The 13,358-nt window shown below is 40.5% G+C and overlaps 1 protein-coding gene across 11 annotated transcripts in view; it reads right to left on the bottom strand.

Annotated features, from left to right (window-relative positions):
• Positions 1-13,358, bottom strand: part of CPEB3 (cytoplasmic polyadenylation element binding protein 3) — a 203,363-nt gene that overhangs the window by 104,613 nt on the left and 85,392 nt on the right. For all 11 annotated transcript variants that reach the window (XM_055118878.1, XM_055118875.1, XM_055118881.1 and 8 more), the window contains one exon: positions 3,449-3,505. In XM_055118878.1, the coding sequence (XP_054974853.1) occupies positions 3,449-3,505 (57 nt within the window). The remainder of the gene's footprint in view (positions 1-3,448; positions 3,506-13,358) is intronic.

The following is a 13,358-nucleotide window of genomic DNA, read 5'->3' as shown; positions in this document are numbered from 1 at the left end:
ATTACTCAGAGATTACTCCTGGCTCTATGCTCAGGAATTATGGGATGCCAGGGATCAAAATGGATGTCTGCATGCAAGGCAAACCCCACTCTATCATCAAACACTGCTGTATTATCACTTTGACCCCAGGAAACAGATTTTTTGCATAGCAAAAAATAAAGGGTAAGAAAGGGTATGAATTAATAAAAGGTATGAATTAATGCTGTTTCATATCTCCTTTAAATTGTAAACATTAACACAATTGTCTTTAATCTTCTTAAGCCATTTCTGTCCTGTAATACTCTTTCACTACAATTCAGTCTCTTCTAAAATAACAAATTCTGAATTAATACAATTTCTGTGATTTGTGACTGCATTTTCAATTATTTCTATATGAAGGCTGGGGGAAAGGAAGGAGGACATGTCAGGCACTGAATAATAATTGTCTACCCAACAAATGACAGGCATAGAAGGGAAGATGAAGGGCTGGAGAGGCAGCACAGTGGGCAAGGTGCTTGCCACACATGAAGCCAACATAGGTTGGATCCCCACATCCAGTCCCCTGAGCACCTCTAGGAGTGATCCTTGAGAGTCAGGAGTAAGTCCTGAGCACTACCAGGTGTGGCCTCCCCAAACCAAAAAGAAAAGGAAGATGAAAAAAATACACATCAGTTTACAGAGATAGCTCACAGGCCTGAGTGCATGCTTTGTATGCAGGCGGTATGGTTCCATCCCGGGGCACTGCATAATGTCCCAAACAATGCCACAAGTAACCCCAAGCAAAGAACCAGGAATAGTCCCCAAGCACCACCAGGTATGGCATAAACCCTGCCTCCCCAATACACATGTATGTCCATGCATGTGATTCCTATGTAAGTCACCAGATGAATAAGGCCCAACTATAACATGGGGTGGAAAAGGGTATGAATTTCACAAGAAATCAGTGGAATCACTGTAAATTTTCTAATAGGTATTTGACTATTTCAATTCAGAATCAACTGTGAAAGAAAGCTGATAGTAATACAAAAGACAAACTATTTGCTTTATACAGTTTTCTGAGGAGCCCAGAAGGTACCATTAACTGCACCAAATTCAAAGATAGATGAACTCTGACAGCTGCCAAAACATTGCGAATATGCAATAATTTATGCACATTCGATTGATATTAACAAAATGACACTTCTGATACTTTAAACATTACAGATACCATAATATCTTTAGATTGAAAGCAACATCTTAGAGATCTAAGTCAGGGGAGGGGTCAGAGAGATAGTCCAACAGGCAGGGCATTGATTGGCCTTGCATGAGGCCAAAATGGGTTCAATCTGTGGCATCCCTGAGCTTGCCAGGAGTGACTCTGGAGTGCAGAACCAGGAATAAACCCTGAGCACTACCGGTTGTGACCCCCCTTGCCAAAAAAAAATATATATCAGAAAAACAGGAAAAAAATAAGATGATCTAAGTGAGGCAATGAGGAAACTTAAAGAATCAAAAGGGAGTTTGAACAACATGCACAGCACAGAAAAAAATAAAAGCTTACATTTTTTTTTAAAAAAAAAGCTTACATTGTTAAAGCAGGGAATTAAAAAAAATCAAATCAAAGAGATCAAACCCTTTAAGAAAACATCCTTGAACTTCATTTTACAACACACACACACACACACACACACACACACACACACACACACATACACTGTACCTTTGTACTCATACTTTTACAGAAGACTCATACCACATCAAATTGGGTTTTTTTCTCAAACACGCATCCATTCTCTCTGGTAGACACATTACCACACTGTTCTTTCATTTTGTAGTTAATGCTAAGTCCCACAACTTAAATGTTTTCATAACATTTCACAAAAAGTGCTTAAGCTCATCAGTAAAGCATGTCAACTAATCCTCATTCTAATATAACCTACTTCTAAATTTAAAAAATCAGAAGCAGCATAAAAAAGGGAAGACCTTTACTTTAGAAACTAAAAATAGCGGAGAATAGCCTAGAATTTTTGTCCCTGACCCTTCAAGAAAGGGGAATACTAGATAACTAAAACAAAGTATGTGTGGAATGGATTGGGACCTGCACCGTCAAGCACCGCCAGAGGTTCTCTGTCAGCAGTGCTCAGAGCGAGCTAAGCGGCCTGTCTAAACAAAAACATGAAATATGCAGTTTAGAAATAAACCAACATCTTTAAGGAACTTCAATGACATTTCTGATCTTTGCTTGAATAAGAGAGAAAGGAAGCGGTATATTGTACACCAATCTAGACTGGCCCAGTGTGCTTTCCACAAGTGGAGGGCGAGCTACTTGTTTATCCAGGAGGATGAAACGGGACAAGCTGACCCCCATTTAATCGAGGAGAAAAATAAGAGGCCTAGAGACAGCAGAAGGGGTTAAGGTGCTTGCCTTGCATTGTCCCTAAGCCCTGTTTGCTCCCTGGCACCACGGGGGTTCCCAGAGCAACCCCCAAGCACTACAAGGTGTGCCCCAACCCTACTCCACCCGACCACCCCAAAACAAAAATTAAATCATAGGAGACTCAGTGGCCTGTACAGGTTGTTTGGACACCTGATTGTTTCTTTTTGTAGGCCAGTTCTACAGAACCATGTGGTCTGTACACACTATGAAAAAAAATTCAGACCAGCCAGATATTTCTTCCCGTGTTAATACAATGACTTTCTGATTAATAAGATTCTGATGCTTTTTAAACTTAATTTGACATTCTATTGATAAAACTGTATGTAGCCTGTAAAGCTATAGAAACTTACACTAGACAAACTCAACTAATAATAGATTCCTCTTATATCCAATTTGAAACACTTAATTGGTTTATCCACTACAATGAGGCAATTCTGAGTTAAATATAAATAAGGTGCTTTATTCATTTATACTCTTTACCCCACTCCTTCTTTGCTTCTTGCCTCTTTTTTGTTCCTCCCAATCTTCCTTTCATCCCCAACCCAAGGGAATGTAAGCAGAAGTCAGCAAACTTTCTCTGTAAGGGCTGGACAGAAAATAGTTTGGGATCTTCAGGACTCTGAAGTTCTAACAAAACATTCATCAATCCATAAATAAGTGGGCACTACATTTCAACAAAACTGTTTATAAAAACATGCAGTAGGCCATATTTAATTCATGGGACCGTAACATGTCAACCCATGGCAGAAAACAGAGGTTCTCAAACTTTAGCTTGCCCAGAAATAATTGTAGTATCGAAAGTATAGAGATTTCTGGGCCAATATTAAAATCTGATCCAGCTGGTGTGCTGTCCTGTTTTAAATAAGTTTCCAAAAGACACTAATGTAGGTGGTTCAGAGAGAACACGTAGAGAATAACTGAGTACATAATAATAATGACTAGTACATAAAATGACTATGCTCAGTGGAAGGTTAAAATATAATACACAATAAAGAAGGCAGAATAGACATGCTATAAACTGTACTGTTAATTTTATAGACTGTGCAGACTTACTGTTAAGTGCCATAATGTTATCTGTTCCTGGATGATGGAAATTTATTCCCATACGTCCTAAAAAATAAAATAATTTTGTTTTGAGCACAAAGACAGCTTAATATAACAAATTCAAATACAAGGTAAAATATGAACATTACAAAAAATTAAAATTAATCTATAACAATGCTATAAAATGCCACAGCCATTACAATAATTTTAAGTAGTGATAAAACATACACATGAAAAAATTTAAAACAAAGCCAAAGTCTTAATAACAAATAAATTAAAACAAAAAAGCTTGTATAATAGTATGAAATTTTTACACATCTCCCGCATTCCAACTTAAACATGCCAATTCCCTTGATTTAATATTTCATTTACAAGCATTATAATACTCTTCAAATTCAAGCAGCAAAAGAAAATCATTTCTAGTAAGTTTATAAATTTGAATCTTAGAAAGAAATTAAAATAGAACTATTTCAAAGGGGCTTAAAAAAGCAATGTAATTATCAGGATGCCAACCAGAAAATGGTAAAAATTATGAGATATAGCAGGGAACAGAAAATCTAGGTTTTTTAAGCTTCCCTTATAGCTAACTAATCAGTTATATGACCTTGGGCATAATGTTCATTTCCAGACCTTCATTCTTACTGAAATAGGGACTGCAAAGTTCTATTAATGCTGGTTGCCTAATTTATTTATACATTACTCAGCTGAGAATTCTTTTAAACATTTTTATATGTGATGGAGCCTCAGTGACCCTCCAAGCCTCTATGTGTAGTGTCTGGCCTTTACAGAGAAGTTTGTCGACCTTTAGATCCATCTGCTTAAGTCTAAAATCAGGTTTTTCAAATATTCACTTCTCGAGTACAGTGCAGGACACAGACATTTGATATGCTTATCATCAATTATTTCAGAAAAGGAAATGGAAACTTCAAATAGTTGAAATACGAATCTTCTACGGAAAACATTCATTTTTCTGATCAACTCCCTACACAAGATTTACTGAAACAAGGTTCTTATGTAAGCTACCATCACACACTTTAATTGGGCTGTGCAAAGTGTCTGTTTTGTTTTGTGGTACTGGAGACAGAAAGCCAAGAGTTACACTAGCAAGTCCTCTACACATGCCGGATCCTCTGCAAGGTTCTAATTTTCTATCACTGTCATTGTTTAAATAAAGAAATGTCAACATTTGGGAAGCAAGAGATTCTGAGAAAACTGAAGATAAGGCCGAGATTACTGACTTCTACATCAGATATAAACTGTATAAATCAGTCATCATTTGATATTAAACCATGTTAAAGGGTACTGGAGACAAACAGCATTGTCAAGCTGTTTCAAATCATGCATTTGCTTCAGACAGAAAGGAGAATCATAAATTCCTTAACAAAACAAGTTTTTGCTATAATAAGGCCAAACTAATCTTTTAAAGATCCTCAGGTCAGATCGATCTGTAAGAGATTATTTCAGATGAAGAGAGAGAGAAAAAAAGGAAGGTCTCAAAAGTGTAATGTCACTTGTCCTGTTAGTGTGTGTGTTGTATGTGTGTGCTTAACAAAGGAAAAATCAGACAACTGGATTCTGATTTTACCATAAAACATGATATGGTTTTCAATTAAAAATGTATTTTTATTTTTTTTAATTTCTAATCAGTAAGAAGATGTTACACCTATATTTATCTCTAGTTTGTGGAGACTTTTTCAGGAGTGGGGGTTTTCTGCCTCACTGGGCAGGAATTACTCCTGGCTCTGTGCTCAGGAATCACTCCTGGTAGGGCTCGGGAGATTTTATATTTGAAGCCTGGGATCCAACCAGTGTTGACTATATGTAATGCAAGCATCTTGCTTCCTGAACTCTCCCCTCCAGCCCTGTGAAGACTATTTTGTTAGCATCTATGATACAGTAAAAATTATTTTTCAGTATTTTCTGTTGTTGCTATTTTGGGGTCACACCCATCTGTGCTCTCGGTTTATTCCTGGATCTGTGTTCAGGGCTCTGTTCTGGTAAGGCTCAGGGGACCATATGTGGTGCTTCAAATTAAATTGGAGATAGCTTCGTGCAAAGCAAGCTTCTTACCCCCTAAACTATCTCTCTGGCCCTAGAATATACTTGAATATTTTCTACAGAAAAAAAAAAATTGTATCAGAGGCCTGGAGCAATAGAACAGCAGGTAGGGCGCTTGCCGTACATGTGGCCAACCCATAAGGTCCCCTGAGCACTTCCAAGAGTAGCTCTTAGCTGGAGTAAGACTAAAAGCAGAAGTAAGCCCTCAGCACTGCTGGGTATTGCGCCTCCACACAAACATACTCACCAAGTAAAGGCTCATCTCTACAATTGCCTGCTTTACTTTTTATAAGTCTTGTAAATCTTGTTTTATACTTTCCATAAGCATAATTATTATAAGTTCCAAAAGCTAACACTAAAAGACCCACTGAAGAGTCAGGGAGAGATCTCATTGGGAGGTCCAGGTTCAATTCCCAGCACCAAATGGTTTCCTGAATACTACAAGAAGCAAGCCCTGAGCACCTTGCCTGGAGTAGCACCTGAGCATCAATTATCCCCCAAACTGGATCGTATTTAGAATTTTTTTTTGATTAGATCTTAGGACTTAACTTTTCAGTTGGCTTTACTTTTGCTTCTAAAAGAAAGTTTAGGGGGGGGCTATAGCGATAGCACAGCAGGTAGGGCGTTTGCCTTGCATGCGGCCGACCCGGGTTCGATCCCTGGCATCCCATATGGTCCCCCAAGCACCGCCAGGAGTAATTTCTGAGTGCAAAGCCAGGAGTAACACTGAGCATCGCTGGGTGTGACCCAAGAATAAAAAAAAAAAAAGAAAGTTTAGGGGGGTGAGGGATGATGGGAGGGAACCTGGGGACACTGGTGCTGGGAAATGTACACTGGTGGAGGGATGGGTATCAGAATACTGTACGACAGAAACCTAGCCATGATCAGCTTTGTGAGGGTATATCTCAAAGTGATTCAATTAAAAAAATTAAAAACATAAAAACATAAAAGGAAGTTTAGAAGTTCCCTAGCTGTCATTCTCTATCAGCCTTTCTCAACCAGGGGCCTGGGTGAAAATCATATAAATGAAATGGGGGTGGGGAAGGTGTGAGTACAGCATGGAATTAGCCGACTATCAGATCAAAAAATCAAGAAAGATTTGAGTCCTAGGGAGAGGGATGAATGGGCTGAGTCCCACATGCCTTAAAGCAATGCTGGGGAATGGCACCAAACATGGTATTGGGATTAGCCCTCAAGCACTGCCAGGTGTGGTCCCCAAACAACCCCCCCCCCAAAAAAAAAAACACCACACACACAAAATGGTTTTGAAGCTGGAGTTATGGTATCGAGGTTAAGGTACTATCTTGCATGTGGCTGACCTGTCCAGAATATAGGTGGGTCAAATCCACCCGAAGTCGCCAAAGCACTCCTTGGAAGCTGCTCCCAATAAAACAAAAATGACTTTACCAGCAGCCCAGGGTCAATGCCAGCTCCACCAGAACCAATTACTTCAATGTAATCTAAGTCTTTCCCAAGTAAATGTGAATTATTTCAAGCAAAATCAGTTATGGCCCCTTTAAGCTAGCTTCTTTCTCCTTAAAAAACTGTTGATAAATAAGGGGCCAGAGTGAGAGTACAGCAAGGAGGGCCCTTGCCTTGCACAAAGCCAACTGGGTTCTATCTCAAGTACCCCATATGGTCCCCTGAACCCACCAGGAGTGATCCTTGAGAAAGGAGCTAGGACTAAGTCCTGAGCACAGCTGGGTGTGAACAAAAAGCAAAACAAAACAAAAAAACCTTAGAAAATAAAATGCAACCTATTTTTAAGTTAAGAATTAAGCAATACAGAGCTAGTCGGGCCCGTGCTCGGCTCCGGCCGGCCAGGTTTTCGGCCCGGGCGCCCATGCCCCTGCAGAGCCGGTGGATGTGGAACAAGCGGGAACCAGAGACAGCTTTAGGAATTGGGGTTCCAGCAAGTGCCTGCACCCATGTATGGAGACTGTGAATTAAGCCTGTGCCCCACGCCGGCTAACGGAGGAAATATGTAATTTCTGGCAGAATTTTCCCAGGACTTTATACAGAAATCCAAAACCGCGCGGACGCTCCTGCGTCCTCGCGACTTAACATTTATAATTGTCATCAATGTGAAAGGGTTCCATTTGAACAGGTCAGACTTGGGGGGGAAACCCCAAATAATAACAGTAAGTTTTTGTTGAAATATTGAAGGTTCTTAATGTAACAGCCACCTCTGGACTATGAGCTAAGCAAAAGCCCCACGCTGGCCAACGTGGCGTGGAGTACACCATACTATGAGGCGCAGGAAGGGGGATGAGGGGGAAAAATTAAAAAAAAAAAAAATGGAAAAGGAAAAAGAGAAAAAAAAAGAGAGAGAGAGAGTTATGTCAACTATAGTGAGTTTTGTGTTGAATTATGGAATGTAATCAAGGTAAAGAAAAAATGAAGTGAAATTCATTAGTTATACAGTAGGGGGTAGGGGGTGGGGGCGGGGGGTAAACTGGGGTTTCTGGTGGTGGAATTTGGGCACTGGTGAAGGGATGGGTGTTTGAATATTGTATAACTGACATATAAACCTGAGAACTTTGTAACTTTCCACATGGTGATTTAATAAAAATTTAAAAAAAAAAAAAAAAGAATTAAGCAATACAGAAAAATGAAGAAAACTCGATCCAAGAAAAGCAGTGTTATTTGTTTGATATATAATCTTCCCACCTAGGAAATGCACATATAAGAAGCTTTGTTTCTAAAATTGAGATGATTTTATAATTTAATTTTTTTACTTAATATTTTGTGCCTTAAGTTTTAAAGTTACTGTGAGATTGCTGACGAGAAATAAAATATAGCAAAGCAAAAGAAAGAAAAACAGACTCCAAATTCAGATGAGGTGATTTTGCTTTTTTTTTCCTTTTGTCCAACAAATACTGTTTAATCAGCTGTGAAAATAGAATCAAGTGTGTGACATCTGGTGATTTTTGTTAATGCAGCCTGGAGCAGTCAGCATGACATTTTGTCACCTGTCCACGGTCTACTATTTTTAAATTGTTCTTGTCAGCTAGCTATCGTTTAAGTATAGTGTAAAATATGAGGTTTCAAAAACTGGAAGGCATACTGGCTTTACTGAGTGGAATGATGCAGAGGATAAATGGGGGTGAGAAGGGATAAAATGAGAAACTGAAGAAAAGATAAGGTTATTAGGATTTGAAAAAAAATCACAGCATCATAATTTCATTCACATTTAAAAAACTATTTTGAAGAAACTACTGTTATTTAAGGTTCAAACCTACACTTTGTGCATTCAAAATAAAAATTAGAATTTTTACTGCTTCATAACTAACTAGGAAGGTCGCCTCTTCATTTCTGCAATATGTTATGAGAAAGGAAATAACTGCCATATCCTCTCTAATCATCTCCTCTGCTTTTATATGTCAAATTCTTCAAAGAGCATCACAGAACAAAGTGATGTTTTGCTGCTCTTCAAAAAAGGCTCTAAGACAAAATACAATTCTACTGGCTTCAAATTTCCTACCAATTTTTATTCTATCAAATGAAGGATACATTTTTTCAGAAAAAGTATCCACAGATCTACTAAAAAAATATATATAGCCAGCACAAAGAGGCCTTTTAATTTTCTTTTCAGAAAAATAGTAGAAGCTTATTACTAGAGGGCAAGGGATGTGGCTTTTGTTCTTCGACCACACAAAAGCTGAACACTAAAACATTCTAAATAGATTCCAAATTAAACAACAACAACAACAAAAGCCCCACAATAGCTCTGAGTTTAGATTTAAGGCTAACTGCAGTTCCTTCACATACCAGCAGTGAATATTTTTGGCAAGTTATCAGTTCCTTAGTGCTTATTTTTCCTGAGGCTGGACTCTAGAACAATTACATCAGAATTTCTACACGGTAGGAACCAGGATTAAGGAGCCACAATCTATTTTTTTTTTTTCTTCTGAAACTCACAGGTGATTATGGTGCTGTCTTTAAAGGATTATCGGGCAAATTAGTAGAGGTGCCTCTTTTTTGTTTTTTTAAAATTAAATTTCTGGGCCACACCTGGCTTTACTCAGGCTCTGTGCTTAAGGATCCCTCCTGGAGGGGCTGGGGGGGACCGTGTGCAGTGCCCAGGACTGAGCCCAGGCCAGCACCCTGCCTGCTGAGCTCTCTCTGGACCCAGGAGGTGCCTACTTTTCGAAACTCACACAGTTACTGTGCCTCTCGTTGGTTGCTGAGAATGTGACTCTCCTTCACAGCAGCCATTTCTCCTTTACAGCGGCTCACTTTGGAGCTGCCCTTGTCTCTCCTCTCCTCGCCCACTGCCTTCTTCCATCCCACCCCTTTCCACTTCCTTTAGTATCACTGTATCACTGTCATTCCATTGCTCCCCTCACTCATCGATTTGCTTGAGCAGGCACCAGTAACGTCTCATTCGTACCTGTCGAGTTCAGGGTCAGAGGAATGAGGCCCATTTGTTACTGTTTTTGGCATATCGAATATGCCACGGGTAGCTTGCCCGGCTCTTGCCAGGCTCTGCCATGCAAGATTCTAGTGTCCCTTTAGTATCCCTCCTCAATAAACCTATTTTATTCCACACATACAAAGTAGGTATGTAAAGAACTAGAATAAATCACTTCTTGCCAATCAGAAAATGTTGCCTAATGTTTTGTGGAATCAGCTTCGGTTTTGGTTTTGGACCGCAGCTGGCAGTGCTCAGGAAAAGGGGGTACTGAGATTTGAACCAGGTCAGCCTCGTGCCTTCCTGTGCTATCTCTGGCCCCTGAGGAATCTGCTCTTATTCACTCTTTATTTGCAGTGCCTGGGACTGAGCCCAGGATTTTATATAGGCCAGGTCTGTGCTCATTGAACCAGAACCCAGGCTCTGTAGTGGGGCCAGAGTGAGAGTACAACAGGTAGGGCGCAAGCCATGCATGCCAGGGACCAGGATTCAATCCCCCTCGCCCCATATGGTGCCCCCAGCCCCTCCAGGAGGGATCCCTGAGCACCACAGTGTGGCCCAAATACCAAAGTAATAAATGTAATTCCAAACCAAGGAGACTGCACAGATGGAGTCTTTTTTTGAAAGGTTCTGTATTATTAAATTTAAATAGTGGTGATTTTTTTTAATGCCCTTATACCACCTAAACCCCTCCTCCTGAGCTATCTGCTCAGCCTCCCGGTTTCTTGCAAAGCTGACTTGCTGTATATATAGTACCTCTATGGCCAATGTACTGTGGTGGGCATTTCTCAGTTCGCTCTCTCTCTCTTTCTCATTAATTTGTCCTCCTTGAGCATTAATCCCCAGGGAGGGTAGATTAATCAAGCCTAATTAACTTGGGTTTACACAGGGGTTCCCCAGGGGCAAGGTAAACCTTCATCATTAGTACCAGGCCAGGAGACAGCTTTGAGCATTTAGGAATGAACCTCATTCACTCGTCTCCTCGCCAGATACCCCCTTATTCCTCATGGACATGAGGCAAACTGGATATCCCCCTTCAGCTAATGAGAAATGAAGGCAGAGAGTAATTCCTTGCACCCTGAAATCACTCCTAGCTTAGCCAAACCAAATGTCACTACAGGTTTAATAGAAAGTTCAATTTCTATACAGAGAATATCAAGTGTCTAGAAGGATGCTAACAAAAATAATTTTTATATCACTGGGTAGTCTAGGGTGATTTTTTTTTCTTTTTGTTTTTCTTGCCTTCTACTATCTGAAATTCTTACAAGGGGCAATAATGCACTTATTCTAAAGAAACTGAGCTCTAGAGAAAAAAACATCAAAACAAACAAGTATATCAAACTCCAATTAACAGTAACTGGAGTTTTGAGATCCTCCAGATACTTCAAGCAAGAGACAAAAGCTGAAGGGGCCAGAGTGACAGCACAGAAGGTAGGGTACTTGCCCTGCTAGTTGCTGACCCAGGGAGTTTGGTCCCCAGCACCTTGTCTGGTCTCCAGAGTACACCAGGAAGAAAAAAAAAAAAAAAGAGATAAAATTATAAAAGAAAAAGAATTTAAAAAAAAAAAGACAGAGTACACCAGGAGTGATCCCCAGAGTCAGAAGTAAGCCCTTAGCATAACCTTGAGAGGGTGTGCCCCTCTCCAAAAATAAAAAAAGAAAGAAAAAAGAAAAAAGGTAGAAGGAAAAACCTGGTGGAGCAAAGGAAAGTACTCTGGATGGATTCACACAGTAAGCCCACTAGTCTACTTACTTCCTCTTCAAACTCAATTACCTAGAGCAGCGCTGAAGAACCTTCTTGCTGCCAAGGGCCATTTGGATATTTTTAACATCATTTGTGGGTCATGTAATACAGGCAGATGGGCTGCAGGCAGCTGACAAAAAGCTCCACGTCTGTCCCATCTGTCCCATCATGTACCAGAACCAGACCACGTGATTCTCCCTCACTCCTGATACTTAGATTTTTGACTTAGAGACTCTCAGACTGACCTTTAAGGGGGAAAAAAAAATACTACGTGGAGATGAAGAAATGATATTTGCCTTACACAGGTGACAAGGTTTGATGGCCAGCACCAAATATGGTTTACTCAGCAAATAGCCAGGGATGGCCCAAAAAGCAAAATTAAAAAATAAAATTCTATGTGGGCCAGGGAGAAAGCTCAAAGGGCTGCAGGAGCACATGTCTTCCATGTGGAGGTCCTGAGCTCCACTCCTGCACTGCATGATTCTCTAAGCCTTTGATCACCGGCAGGTGTAGCCCTGGCAGACCCTGAATGCTGCTGAGACGGACGTGGCAGCCTCCAGTACTGCTGGGCACTGAAGCCTCAGGTCTGCACCAATAAGTCAAGGGCTGCTAGGAATGGCACCCAGACTCCTGAGCACTGATGAACACCACCAAAGAAAGAAAAGAAAAACCATGGGCAAGGACCCAGAATGATTGGTCAAAGAGCTGAAGTGGAGGTTTTGCATGCAGGAGCCCAATATTCAGTCTCCAGTACCACATGGTCACTCGAGCACCAAGACAGAAAGAGCTGCCGAGCACCACAGGGTATGACAGAGAAGAAAAGGGAAAGACAAGAGAAAGGGAAAGTAAGGGGAGGAGAGGGAGATGGGGTGGGCAAATGAAAATGAAGAGCAGGGAAGGGAAAGAGAGGAAAGGAGTGGGAAAGGAAAGGAAAGTAAAGCTATGCAAGATTTCATCTTCGTTAGCATGATCTATAATGGAGGGGGAAAAAATTAGAAAGATTTAAGTGTTAAACCTCAGGGGTTAAGACCAAAAGACACAGACATCTGGTAAGATTCTGGACTTATAGCCTAAAGTTAAGCCTATTAATAAAAGATAAAAATCTAATAAAACAGTAATGTTTATTAGGTGGGAAACAGAAATGCAAGATACACTGGTACATTTCTTTCTTTCCTTCCTTTTTTGTTCTGCCTCGGTGTTTGGAACACCCAACAGTGCTCAGGGCTGACTCTGGGCTTCTCTGGCTCTCTGGCACATGTGTTTCTTTTTTAGAGATGGGAGAGATAGTACAATGGGTAAGGTGCTTGCCCTGCATGCAGCCACCCCAGGTTCAACACCCAATACCACATAAGGTCCCCCGAGTCCTACGAGGAGTGACTCCTGAGCACAGAGCCAGGAGTATGCCCTGAGTACGATCAGGTGCAATACAAAAACAAAAACAAGAAAACAAAGAAAGGAGACAGGAAGTTCAACTTCCCTAACTAGAGGGCAATGACATGGTACTGTATTTATCACAGAAGTCGCCTACTCATAAGAAATCATTGTGGACCTTACAATGAACACAGAAGCTACAATCAAACCAAAGCTTTCCAACTTAATAGAACAATTCATTGTTACTATAAGGCATGCAGAAGGCTTTTATAGGGGGCTGGAGAGAGTACAGTGGGGAGGGCGCTTGCCTTGAACACAGCCCACCTGGGTTT

The sequence above is a fragment of the Sorex araneus genome, chromosome 11 (genome assembly GCF_027595985.1).
Source record: "Sorex araneus isolate mSorAra2 chromosome 11, mSorAra2.pri, whole genome shotgun sequence".
Taxonomy (NCBI): domain Eukaryota; kingdom Metazoa; phylum Chordata; class Mammalia; order Eulipotyphla; family Soricidae; genus Sorex; species Sorex araneus.
This window is presented reverse-complemented; position numbering and strand designations above follow the sequence as displayed.